The sequence below is a fragment of the Anabrus simplex genome, chromosome 12 (genome assembly GCF_040414725.1).
Source record: "Anabrus simplex isolate iqAnaSimp1 chromosome 12, ASM4041472v1, whole genome shotgun sequence".
NCBI lineage: Eukaryota > Metazoa > Arthropoda > Insecta > Orthoptera > Tettigoniidae > Anabrus > Anabrus simplex.
In genome coordinates this window covers 54277177-54290740 of record NC_090276.1, presented here as the reverse complement: position 1 = coordinate 54290740, position 13564 = coordinate 54277177, and the positions used below count along the sequence as shown (strand labels likewise).

Sequence of the window (13564 nt, the reverse complement as noted above, 5' to 3'; positions counted from 1 at the left end):
AGAAAATCACAATATCATTACCTTATTTTGACAACATAAAAAGTACAATTTTTATTGTTCATCGATTTACAAAAGTGGCTATGGAATAGGCAAGTTGGGAGTATTCTATCCTCTTTGGTATTAAAAGTCCTGGCGGGAACAGCTCTACAGTATTTTGTTTCCCGTTTGCTTTGAGCGATCCCCTCTTAAATACTACCGCTGAGTCAAGAGGGTGCCACCTGCCACGTTCTCATTTCGGTCGTAATGCAAGTGTGACTAGTGCTGCCTCTCTGTGGTCGAACGAAGAAGAGGTGTGAAGTAATGTCTTGGTCTTGGCTATTGTTTCCACAGCCTATCGGAAAAGTTGGGCACGCATGCGCAAGAGGCAGAGTTCCTGCTTTCTGGCAAAAAGCTTAGAAATTCTCGCTGAGCTGTGATCGCACAGCCCAGCACAACCACCCGGCGTGGAGCACACGACTAGCAGCAGCAATAATAATAATAATAATAATAATAATAATAATAATAATAATAATAATAATAATAATAATAATAATAATAATAATCCCTTCAGTTGCTATAGATCTTCCGAGACGCCAGAGTGTCGGAATATAGGCTGAAATGGGTTCTGTAAAGTGTCGGTAAATCTGTTACGCTGTAAATAAGCGCCCAATCAAGTGTTGAATCCATCCTTACAAATAATTCTCTTCATTGTGGATATCCTCCAGCTGCTGTTAACACTGTTCCATACCAGCAATCATTCTAATTAGTTTGTCTTCTGAAAAAAATCTCGGCTGACCATTCGTGCAGAAAACATTGCACTAACTAATGTACCCAATCGGTTTTTATACAGTTACGTGCTTCTTGGATCTTCTTGAAGTAGATTTTCATCGATTGAATCAAATTTCGATTTCTTTTTAATAATTACACTTAATCAAAGTCATTGTTATTCATATGGTGCAAAAAGTATGTTGGCATTAAATCACAGTATTAGTGTGTCTTGTTGTCGAGAGCGAGAACATGTGAGACTGTAAAACTGTGCTCTGTTATCATCTATGAGTGAACTAATTCGAAATGGCCTGTTACTTACGAAGAATCCCGCTAGACTGCGCCACTTCACGGAGACTGTGCTTTTGCGCGATGGTTTCAAAATACCTCGTACTCCTCACTCAAAAGAGTTAGAACTTTCCTCTCATCCGTTCAAATATCACTTTCGTTTTACTATCATTGGACCATCTATGTGCTTCAAGCTTAAGTAACCATGGATGCCTGTCATGATGTTGATAAGTCGAGGACGCTCCCGAGTCTCACGGGCAAAAGGTCATTTAGAGCCACTGTAACTGTCTGCGAGTCGTGACAGATGAAACATGATTTACGAACTTCGTGTACGCCACATGTGCAAGCCTCATGCTTAACTCCCAACTCCTTCCACCACTCATTGTCTCCAAAGCTGTAAACAAGATAATAATGAATATTACACAAATGCGTTCGAATGGCATTGTCGGATTAAGCTGGAATAAAGTTAACAAGCCGGAATATAGGGAGGAAGAATTAGTTCACACTTGAAATGCTCCTTTTTAATAAGTTCATTTCGGAACAGTTGGATCGGCGTTCGCTTTTTATGCTCAGGTTTGCGGGGTCGAGTCTGTGGTCCAAGTAGTTGTCCTTATTTTCGAGCCGTCCCTGTCTATAGAAACACCAGTGTGTTACGGAACCTCCTTTCAGAGCATATTCCCGGTGATCAGAGATCTCTTACAACCAGTAGTAGTTGTAGAGACGGTAAATATACACGTTATTATTATTATTATTATTATTATTATTATTATTATTATTATTACTATTATTATTGAAGGCAGCATCTGTCGGAATGAAGAAATCAAAAAATCCTTGTATAGGGTCTACTTGACCACAGTGGTCCAATGTAGGCCATAAAATGTAAAATACAATCTTCAAAGTAACCAGCAAAGGTAAAGCCACTGGATCGATGTGGATCTAGCAGGTGGAGAAGGATCTGGCAGAACTTAATATTAATAATACCATAATTAACGGAAGCAACTGCCGTTCAGTTATCAAAAAGAGACCCTTCCTAACATCCCTTACAGAAGCTAACCACAATGAGACGAGGAAATGGTTCGAGGAACTCAAAATGGAGTTCAGCAAGAAAACAGAGAAGGTCAAGGTACCTAGAAGAAAGAAACAGTCAAACCTACAATTAACACCAGAAGCGGCAACAACACAATTAACACACAAGTACCGTGGTCCTTGGGCCCAAACGAATTCAAAATTATTATTAGTATTATTATTTATTAACATATTTCGGCCTGGTAGGATCACGATTAACACTTGCCAGCCCTTCTGTATTTCCAGTACTCCTTGATCTTGATGGAGAATGCAGTTCTTCGTTATTTCGACCACTTTGAACCAGGTCGTCTTTTAACTCTTTCCGGAAGATCCTTTATCCCATGTACCCCCAAGTCGTGAACTTGCTTTTTTCTTGAACAAGCGTCTCAGAGATACCAACCATTTCCAAGTCATGAGAAGGTAAAGAATTCGAGATATTCTGGTGCTACGCCTTCGAGACAGGTGGTCGTAAAACTTAAGACGGCGCTCCCTCATAATAAGCGAGAGTTGCCCTCACAGTTTTTACGAGGGCCAAGGATCTTTCGTAGAATGTCCTCTCACATTTGGAACCTCTCTTGTCTCACCGTGGTGAGTCGGGGCCAAGCATTCAGGAGCTAGGTCTTCAGGATATACTGCTTTGTTTTAGTGGCGGAATTTGGCCTGCCACGAGGTTGACCTGGACTTATATAAATATCCGTAATATTAAAATAAGCATTCTGACAGATAAGGCTGCAGGTAGGAGCACTGTGCAGTGTTGCTACATACCTGCATTCCTTTCTTCTTCCGGCTCAGTTCGTTCGTTCGTTCAGGCCGCTGTGTTCTGCTGTACTTAACTCAGAAGTGAGAGGTTTGGCAACTCCAAGCAACAAGAGCCGCCCAGCAGGCTTATCTCCATGGTAACAGTGGACGCACCCACGTTTCCATTGCGTCCATACACCTACTCCGTTACTTCCATCCAGACAGGCAATAAACGAACCTCCCTCTAAGAACTGTCAGATTGCTGTTTTCAATATTACAAACGACCTAAGTGTATGTGGAGAGGTGAAAAGTTGTTTCCATGAGTTTTGTCACATTTCGGAGCTTATTCCTCTGATGCATCAAAGGAAATGATCTCTCCAATATAGTTAAAAGGATATCCATATTTGATATTGGGAAATGAAGTGGTATTGTGGCGATCAGACATATTTAATTCAGTTTTTTCAAAAGATATCTGCAGCTTCAGCTTCTTCATGCAATGTTTCATCTAGGAGGCAGGCGATGTTGAGGTCATTTGTCATTAGGACTACATGTGCAAAAAGCAAGGCAATCTATGTTTATTGCTTAGGAACCGTTGCCTAGCATAATTCCATTATTGGCTAGTCAGTTTCTCCTGTCACGGATGGCTTCAAGAACACAGTGGAAAAGAAAGGGTGAGAGCATTGCCTTGACGAATACCATTCTTAATCTAGACATTTCCCAAATAACTTTCACTTGTGAATAGATGTTGATCAGAATTTGATGATGGAATGAGTCTTATTGCCCACATCCATCTCCTTGAGGATATCAAGGAGACTGAATCTGTCGGTTGAGTCCTAATCTTTCTTGAAATCCAAGTGGTTTGGCACGAAAAGATCTGATTTTGATTATACTTATTATTATTGCATCCTTAAGGATAAATTCCACCACAGTATTGATGAGCGAGTTGGAATTTTGAGTATTCGAATAGGACAGCTTTAAGAACAGTGTTGGTAGTCGAGCATCTCCTAAGATCGGGATTAGTCGAAGGGCTGTGAAAAACGCAACATTATTCTTCTCGAAATAAACTTTCAGTGCATTAGGTAGTGTTACGTACATATCGAAGAAATGTTCAGTACAGAGCAAAAATGGTCAACCGGTCACCAGTAGAATCCGAACACTTTCCCACAACGAGCGAATTGAGCATACGGTGCAGTTGTGCTGGCAGTAGTGTCAGACTTGTAGCTTCGATCCTTTCCAGCAGTAAAAATATCCACAGTTCAGTGGGTAGGAGGAGAATCCGACGCGAAATCGGAGGGTTGTGAATTCGGGTTCCACTGGTGTCTGGTTGGCCATTATTTGTTCTGTAGGGTACTTCATATCTCTTTGATATCTACTGTATCGTTGTTGCGCCTAGAAAAACCGCTGGGTGATATGCTGTATTTCAGCTTAGAACTCCGACAAAAAAGGTTCAGTCATCTACGATTCAGTATTGCTTGAACTTAATCAACGAATTTTCGTTCTAAGTGATACATGTGCTGCGGGTTAGTATTTCTCCCCTTCACATTGCCACAGCGGTGCTGCATTTCGAGGAACGCTATACGTACTGAATACGTTGAACATTTATTTCGAGTAGTTGGTCGTAATAATGCATTCATTCTTCTTCCTCCATATTAACACTCCCCGGATCAGATTGTCTAATGAAGACTGATAATGTTTTATTCATTTAATCCTAGAAATTGTAGATAGATATTCTTGAAGATGTGATGCGTGAGATTGTTGAGACCTCCTAGATCCTCCACTTTTCCCCCTGTGGGTGTGGGCGGTAGAATAATACCCATGGACTCCGCTGCTTGTCGTAAGAGGCCCCAAGGGGTATCAACTTGGGACCGCGGGGCCCTAACCTGAGTCCTGGCATTGCTTCTGCTTATGCCAGGCTCCTCTCCGATCTCCCTTAGTCAGCTCTTGTTCTTTTCCGACCCCGACGGTTTTAGAGCATTCGAGGCCTACGCAGTCGTTCATTTTCACGCCCTACGTGGCCCTTGTCTTTCTTTGGCCGATACCTTCATTTTTAGAAGTGTCGGATATCTCCCATTTTTTCGCTCTGTTTAATGTTAGAGGATGGTTGCCTAGTTGTACTTCCTCTTAAAACAATATTCACCACTACTACCTCCTTCATTTACTTCTAATCTCTTCAGCCAATGCGACGTCATTTCTCTCCGAAAATGTATTACGGGAGGAATGATCACCTCAGGCGTCTCTTGAGTGGCAGCGACGTACTTAATTGTTTACGTAAGAAAAAACATAAATGCAGGAAACGAGTTAGTTCCCATCACAGTGAAATGTTCTGTCGCTCCTCTACTACGGTATAGCCTATATTCCGTACTTTTAAGCACAGGTTTCTATTAATTTTTATGTGCCGTTGATCGGATACTTCAGTGAACTACCGGTACTACTTCTTCGTTTTCCAATATTGGGTGATGCCGGAAATATCTATTTAGATAGCCACTTTATCATGGGAAAATGTGATTGTAAGTAGCCGTTTACCTGCACTTTTTAGCACCGAAATTAAATGGCTGAGTTGGATAATTTTTTACTGTCATGCAAGGCAGTGTTAGGTAACTGACGCGTGAAATTGCTGTTGGTGCTTCAAGTGTGTGTGTGTGCCTTGGTGACTCACAGTTACATGGCTCACAGCCACAAACTGTATTTCGCTACTTTTTTCACCGAATACATACATGCATAGACGTGCGCACTTGTGCTGCCAAGTCACATAATTATAATAGCAATGCTGTATTTTAATTTTTAGGAGAGAAATATCCCCTATAACGAAGCAAGAAAACATATGACCTCTTTCCCCGCGTTAGATGTAGAAATATGAATGTTTACACAAAGGAATCTTGTAGAGATGAACCAACATGAACAACAAATCTCTCCTTGATCTGTATTGAGAAGTGGCAGGTGACACTGTTTTAGTATTAGCTCCTTACACCCGTATGTCGGAAGAAATGGCAGTACTTATGATTTTTAGCAACTTTTGGGTAACATCATATTTACAAATAATTTTCCAGTCAAGACTGGTACCACGGAACGGAAAGCCACACTTCATCTGCACTGAAGATTACGAGGAAATGTGCCGAGTATAGCAACAGGCAGAGCAAAAATAAAGAGAAATCCTCTTCTCCAAAACTCTTTCAATGAAACTTCACGTTCATGAAGATATTTGCTTTGAGATTTTGTACAGAGAGTAAGAGAAGTCGGCATTTCCAGCATGTATTTATCATGTACACATTTTATTTCCGCGAATGAAATGGCGTATGGCTTTTACTGCCGGGAGTGTCCGAGGACAAGTTCGGCTCGCCAGATGGTCTTTTGATTTGACTCCCGTAGGCGACCTGCGCGTCATGATGAGGATGAAATGATGATGACGACACATACACCCAGCCCCCGTGTCAGCGAAATTAAGCAATTAAGATTAAAATTCCCGACCCTACCGGGAATCGAACCCGGAACCCCTGTGGCCAAAGACCAGCGCGCTTACCATTTAGCCATGGAGCCGGTCCAGTGTGATGACAGCATGTGATAAGATAATACCATGGACATCCAGAACCATCAATAAGACCATATTAAACCACCTGAAGCAAAGTCACTTGAAGACATAGTAGAGTGGCGAAGGCTATCTTACTATGGCCACATAATGAAAGGCACTTCTTTGAAAAAGTATGCCATACTAGGAATGGTGGGTGGTAAAATTAAATAGAAAGCCAAGATTGCGTTGTTTAGATGACATCAAACGCAACATCGGCATGTCTTATTGCCGAACTGAAGGAAGCTGCAAGGAGAGAAAATGGCGATAATAGGATAACTGAGAGCCATATTAGGCTGAACGGATGAAGGAATAATAATAATAATAATAATAATAATAATAATAATAATAATAATGAGGTAGGGAGAAGGTGAAACCTGGTATCTGCGTATAGCCACCAAGGCGTCTGCTCAAGGCTTGATATCGCCATCCGACGGACGAATCATCATAAATACCGTAATATGTCCTCACTCCGTACGAGCACTACGGAGATGTTTGGAATTGCGGCAGTAACAGTACGTACGCTCACAGTGCTTCCCATTACAAGTCAGCACGAATGACATCCAGTACTCCTATCAGTGTTGACTCTTCGCTTAATTATTCTTGCGTTTAGCGTTCTCAGCATACTTTATCAGAACTGTGTCAGCAATTGATAAAGCTTAAGCATTTGTTCCGCTTGTTTAAATCACGATATTGGGCTCTTTTATTGTAGTAAAATTGTCAAGAAGCAAATTCTTTGGACCTTGAGTATTTTTTGTCCACTGATTTTATCAGTGGTTGTCAGTACGTATAATGATAGGTGATCCATTCATTAATTCGCTCCGACCCTTCTTATCTAACTCGACCTCATTCTTAAAGACTTTGTCACCCCCGCATCAGGCCACGTGAGAACAGCAGATCTGACTAGGGAAGAGTTGGTTTCATGACCACATGGATGTAGCATCCGTCATAGTAATGAATGGATTTCTAGAACTTGGCCAGATTGTCCTTGCACTTAAGCCCTTCATCCGTCGATGCAACGCAACGCAGTCTAACGTAAACCTAATTTGTTCAGGACGGTTGAATTGAGAGTTACGTTGCATGTTCTTCGTCCATGAACGCAACTCCTGTGACGGTCAAATCAAAACTTTCAGTCTGCTCCAGAATCTCAAGCCGTGTGGTACGTGTTCGGAAAGTTGTCATTGCGTACTGGTACTTGAGAAGGCTTCAAAGAAGTCGGGAATTTTGGGTTCATCCTTTCATTTGTGAAAAATCAATCACGTTCAGCTTGTGCGTAAGCCCGGCTACGGCTACGGAAAAAAATTCACTGTCGAATGCGTGAGCTTTGACTTATCCCAATTCACTTTATACTTTAGCATATGAAAGATAAATAGGTGTACAATCCTACCCTCCTCCACAGGTTCAGTGGCGTTTGGGATCTGCCGTTATTACTCAAAACACCGCATCTATAACATTAGCTAGAAACTTCTGATATAAACGACTTTACTAAATCAAAAAACTGTAGGGTTTTTCTTTTGTAGACCTATAGGCCTACAGAGGGCGATAAATCGTATTAAATTTATAAACTATAGTCAAAGTTTATTATCTATAACTTATGTTAAATTTATCGATAAGACCAAAAATAACATAGATATTTCAGAAATAAGCTTTAGGCCTTCCCCTAAAATACCTCTTCACCGATACAGAAACACCCGTCTTTTCGAATTCTGAGCAATGTACAGTCAAAACTCTTTAATATATACAGTATATAAATGCTATACGATGCTGTTTTCTGAGCGTTCTTGTTTGAGTATTCTGGCAAACTATAGCTGAATAAACAATGCTGCTTTTCCACTGCTTCTATGAGTTGTACACTCAACTCCCGATCACGATCTGACATAATACAATTGAATTATACGAGTGGTGAATAAATGAGAGATAGCAGGAGCGTCCGGGCGACGCAACTGACAAGCCAGTCGTTGGTCGTTAGTGATTTGATAGAGTGCGTTGCAGTCGCCCAGGTGGACGAGAACTGCGCAGTTTACCCGCGTCCGACTGTGAAACGACTCCCGTCCAACGCTCATGTTACATTTTTTGAGTCGGATCGCAGTTGCGTTGCACCGGTGGATGAAGGGCGTATGAACTATGGAGCATGCGTTGGCCACGGCGTACCCCTAGCTAAGTCGGGCATTACTGCCTACTGACCATGGGTACGTATTGCAAGGTGCAAGTTTGCACGACCGTAGGTCGGTAATGTCTTTGAGGTTGATCCATAGGTACTCCTGAAACCTGTGGTAATGTGATGGGGAGGGCCCACGGAAAATAATCGTTGGTTGGTACGCGTGGATGTTGACGGGGTGGAAGAAGTACCTTTGGTTGTAAGGCTGTTTTGTCATCTGTTACATTAAATAAAATTAAAAAAAAAATAACTGGTATATGTGTTTGACTGTATAGTTCAAGGTTTGCTGTAAAACTACCTCTCTCCACAACCTGTATCCATTTACACAGGTGAAAAGTTATGTTTCCTGATGGCAACACTATGCAGTAGAGGGTTGAGGTTTATGAGGCTGAGTTTTACACTAATTAATTTTGTTCGGTAAACACTAAACACCATATGTGTCACCATAGATCTTTTATATGCTGACATTGTACAGCATGGGATTTAGAATGTAGTTTTTATCGAGCTTCAAAAATTCGACTACTTCCTGCAATCTTGGGATCCAGAGGCTGCCACACTACCACTGATCTACAGAGTGAGCTAGCCACACTACCACTGATCTACAGAGTGAGCTATAGGCGTATATAAAAATAAGAAACAAAAATTACTAAAACAACTAAAAATTACTTGTGTAACATAATTATTACTATCAATCACAGAGGAATTCATATAAAATTTATAGAAAATATGTTAAAATATTCTCTTATTGTAGTATAACATAATTACGATGAAGTTACTTGGAGTTAATTAAAAATGTAAGATATATTCCTAGTGATAATCATAAATTCTCTGCTCCAGCAAGCCAGGTGCGAGTGTTTACAAGCCTCTTCCAGTTCCTCCTGCCCATTCACAGCTGATGTATGTTTTGCTGCTAATTTACATCACGTTTTGCAAGGTCTTCGAAAATTTGCTTTTCCCAACCTCTGGGCTTCTTACCAACATCATTCCTGATTGGAGCCATCCTTCCTGTGTGTTCATACCATCATAATCAACTTAATTCTAATGTTTCCAACACACTCTTATGCAATCCAATTTGTTGCCAAATATTTTTATTCCTTATTTTCTCTTTAGTCTTTTATAGACAAGAACAAAGAAACTTCAATGGTTTGCAGGTAACTTTTTGTAGGTCTAGTCATGACTGCTTCTAGTCCATATGTTGAAATTGATATAAGATACGTTATTGTGCAGTGTGAGCTTGGAAGCTCAGGGAAATGTCATCCTGAAATAGTTGACAAACGGAGTGGTAGAATTTTGATGCAGCTTTTATTCTAATACCTGTTTCTTCTTTTTATTGTATTGTCAGAAGAAACAAAGCTCCCCTAAGAACTTGAAGTTGTTCTTAATATCTATTTCTTCATTTTACACTTGCAGGTGGGGTCTGCTTCAGGATTTGTACTCTTCACTAAACCAATGGTTTTAGTTCAGCTGCTCATCATTCTTATTCTTTCCATTTGTTCTTGCCAAAGATCTGAATTTCTGCTTTTGTCTCACACCATAGCATATCATCATCATCAAATATAAGTGCATTTGTTGTCTGATCATTTTCTCTGCTTTTATTACTTCATTATAGTATTCAACAGAAGTCTTGATAAACAATTTACTTGTTTTCAGAACAATTAGACCTGCCTCCTTGAATTTGCACACAGTTCTTTGTCTCTAGGAATAGTAGTTTTACTTGAGCTATCTCACCTGGGACTTCTTTACGTCTGGGACATTCCTACTTGCTTATGTGGTACGTGTTCATATGCCTTTAAGTGGTATAGCATAATAATTGTAGTGCTGTCACAGAAATTCAGACAACCTAAATATTTGTATTAACTGAAAACCTAAGTTTTGCAGTAGAATGAGCTGTTCAAGTGACTGTTACCTTAAGATTATAATCATTCATCAGTCACCACTGATGTGCATTTAGGGCTGTGGCCAAGTGGCAGATTCCCTTTCAATTGTTTACCTAATCTTAAGTTGGAATGTTCTCGAAAATCTGTTGTGGATAATTATTCCAATCCGTAATTCCTCTTACCATAATCACATACTTGCCCCCATTTATCGTCTTGAATTTGAATTTCAATTTTATCTTCATTATAAATATACCACCATCACATAAGAGATTTACACAAAATGTTCAGGATATTGGCATCTTCTCTTGAAGCATATTTGGGAGAAGCCTTTAAGAATGTTGCCTTCCAATGATCAGTTTTGTTTGTTTGTTTTCTGCACATGCCCAATATGCGAAAGGTAAACAAACTTCTTTGTATATAATTGAACAAATATATTTACGGTATATACCTAATAATCCAGCTGTAGTGGTCTACCAGTGAAAGTGGTTATCATAAAGTGGAGTGAAAGGAGAACTTTTATTAGCAGCATCGATATATTGATTAGCTGGACATCGGAATTCAATGATGGGGCATTTCTTAATCTTATAAATGTCAAACATATGACAGTATTGTTGTATTGTAAAGGATGTCACTTTGTTGTAATAAATTCGACTCCCCTTTTGTTTCAGGTGGAGACAATGATGGCGTGAACGTCAGCCTCTTGATGCCACTGGTAGAGAAGGCAGTGCTGTCTCGCTCAGAGATTCAGATCCTCATTGACGTTCTACTCAACAAACAACAGGGCTCAGCCTTAGGAAGTGCAGAGTGGATTGAGGTGAGTGCAAATTAACATTTTTATCTCCCTTCTGTCTTTTCTGTAAAATATGTCCAAGATTATGGTACGGTATTGTAAGATAACCTACCAGGAGCATTTCTATCCACCGTTAATTCTTCTGTTGTCAAAGAAAACATATTAGTTAAAAATTGCAAGTACACAAGAACCTCGTTTATCCGGCCCTCATTAATCCAGATCTCTGGTTTAGCCAAATCAAAAATAATAAAAATTTGTTTTTACTTGTACAAATAATAAATATTTGTTTTTACTTGTACATTATTTCTTTTACGGGGTTGACTCTTCTTGAATGTGTTATCTGCCAAGGCTAGTTAAGGACAGGAATTGGAAGCAATTTGGCTGCGGTCTATCGAGGGTACCGTCCCGGCATTTTCCTGGAATTGAGAATGGGAAACCGTGGAAAACAATTCCTAAGATGGCCGAGGTGGGATTCAAACCTACGCTCTTCCGAATGCAACAAAAATTAAACTGGTGCTGCATCAGAAGAACATGAAAAAATTGTTTACAATTAATTTCAGTACCTAGCAAAGCATTATGATATAAGCATAGGCATTGCAAATAATGTATAGTATTGAATAGGTGGAATAAAACATTTTATAACTTATTATATTTTTGGTCTCACTTCAATATGGAACCAAAAATGAAATTTATAACCCATGATAATGTAGCTTACCAAGCAAAACAAAAAGCCTTTCAATATCTAGGCTTAAAGTTAAAAATAGCTAAGTTATGCAAAGATATCAATTTTCTGAAACAATGCATTTTATTTGACTTAACACCAAATTTTCTCAGAAGTAATAAAAAGAAACATTGGATTTCACCACAAACTATCAAAACTCAAAATAAAACTAACAAAATTTGGTTAAGAGACAAAATTAGTTTTTTGACAAGAAGTCAGTTCTAAATCATAAATTATACAAGACTCACCTTGCAGCGACAAAATTACTTTTTAATGCGTATTCGACACTTTATCTACAAGTTGAAAGTAAACTATTTTACGAACTATCCAAGAAACAACAAACGTTCGAGAAAAAACTGAATAGATTAAAAAACTCTAAACCTTATAATAATCAGATCAGACACAATGATGGATGATTGCAAACAGTTCTTCCATCCGCCCGTCATAAATTTAACTAAGATAGCCTTAAGTGAAAATGAACATTCAATCCTGGCTAAAGGACCCAAGCACAATTGGCCCAATTTGAATACACTCAATTTACCTACCACAATGATCAGAGTCAGAGCTAGCCATTACAAAAATGCCAATAGACGCACAAGATGAATCGAGTTTGAAGTTAAAAAGAAATTGAGTAACATCCTCTCTTGCAATAGTGTGTCCAGCCCATCACGTAACATAAAAAAATAAGAAATTAATAGCCGAGCAAAATCGTATACACACCCTAAAAAAGAAAATCAAAGATAACAATTTCATCGCCACTAAAGCCGATAAAGGCAACATAACAGTGATTATCGATAAAAAGGAATATATTAGTAAAACAACCAACTTTTTAAAAGAGTATTCTTTTTCCGTAATTAAAAAAGATCTCACACAGAGTTCTTAAATTCCTAAAACAAACTTTGAAAACTCATCATTTCTATTTACTGAACAAGAAAAAAGCCAAACTTATTAGTATGAACCCAGGGGTCTCCCTACTGCTAGAGCTCTCCCTAAAATACATAAGGCTGGCGTTCCCATTTGCCCAGTCATTAACTATGGACCAAGTCAATTGTATAAAACATCACAATTCATCCAAAAAGTTTTAAGAAATTGTTAGAGAGTTATCCGTGGAACAGAGAGGTGAAGGAAGGTGCAGGCTGAATGGGTCTATCTACAAAAGTCAAAGATTCATTTAAAACTTTGAAATAAAATTAAAATTAAGTTAACAAACAAAATTCTTCACTTTGTGAAAGAACAAGGTATCAAGTACAATTACAGTTTTGATACTAGAATAGAAAACCCAAGGATAGGTAATTTACAAGTTTTTGAGCTTCCAGCACCAAATTTACAAGTTTACATCATCACAAATGTTGCGTTTAGTTAGATAAGGAGAGATATCTCCCCAGACACAATTCAAGAGCGCTTTGCTCCAACGGTTATAAATGCGGCCTTCCAAAGGCCCCACTCAATGGTACGCAGAAACCTCTTACATGACAACAAAAGAGCTTACACGCTCTACAGGGCTCCCAAACTCTTACGGCCTATACAAGGCAACTTTTAAGTTTACATTAAGGATAGAATTACATTACTTGGCCTCTCTAGGCACAACCTACAATTTAAAATACCATGTGGTTTACACAGG

General features: G+C 39.2%; 1 protein-coding gene across 8 annotated transcripts in view; it reads left to right on the top strand.

Moving 5' to 3' along the window:
• LOC136884204 (ribosome-binding protein 1) overlaps window positions 1-13564 on the top strand; it is a 262166-nt gene that overhangs the window by 121096 nt on the left and 127506 nt on the right. For all 8 annotated transcript variants that reach the window (XM_067156254.2, XM_067156250.2, XM_067156251.2 and 5 more), the window contains one exon: window positions 11101-11246. In XM_067156254.2, the coding sequence (XP_067012355.2) occupies window positions 11101-11246 (146 nt within the window). The remainder of the gene's footprint in view (window positions 1-11100; window positions 11247-13564) is intronic.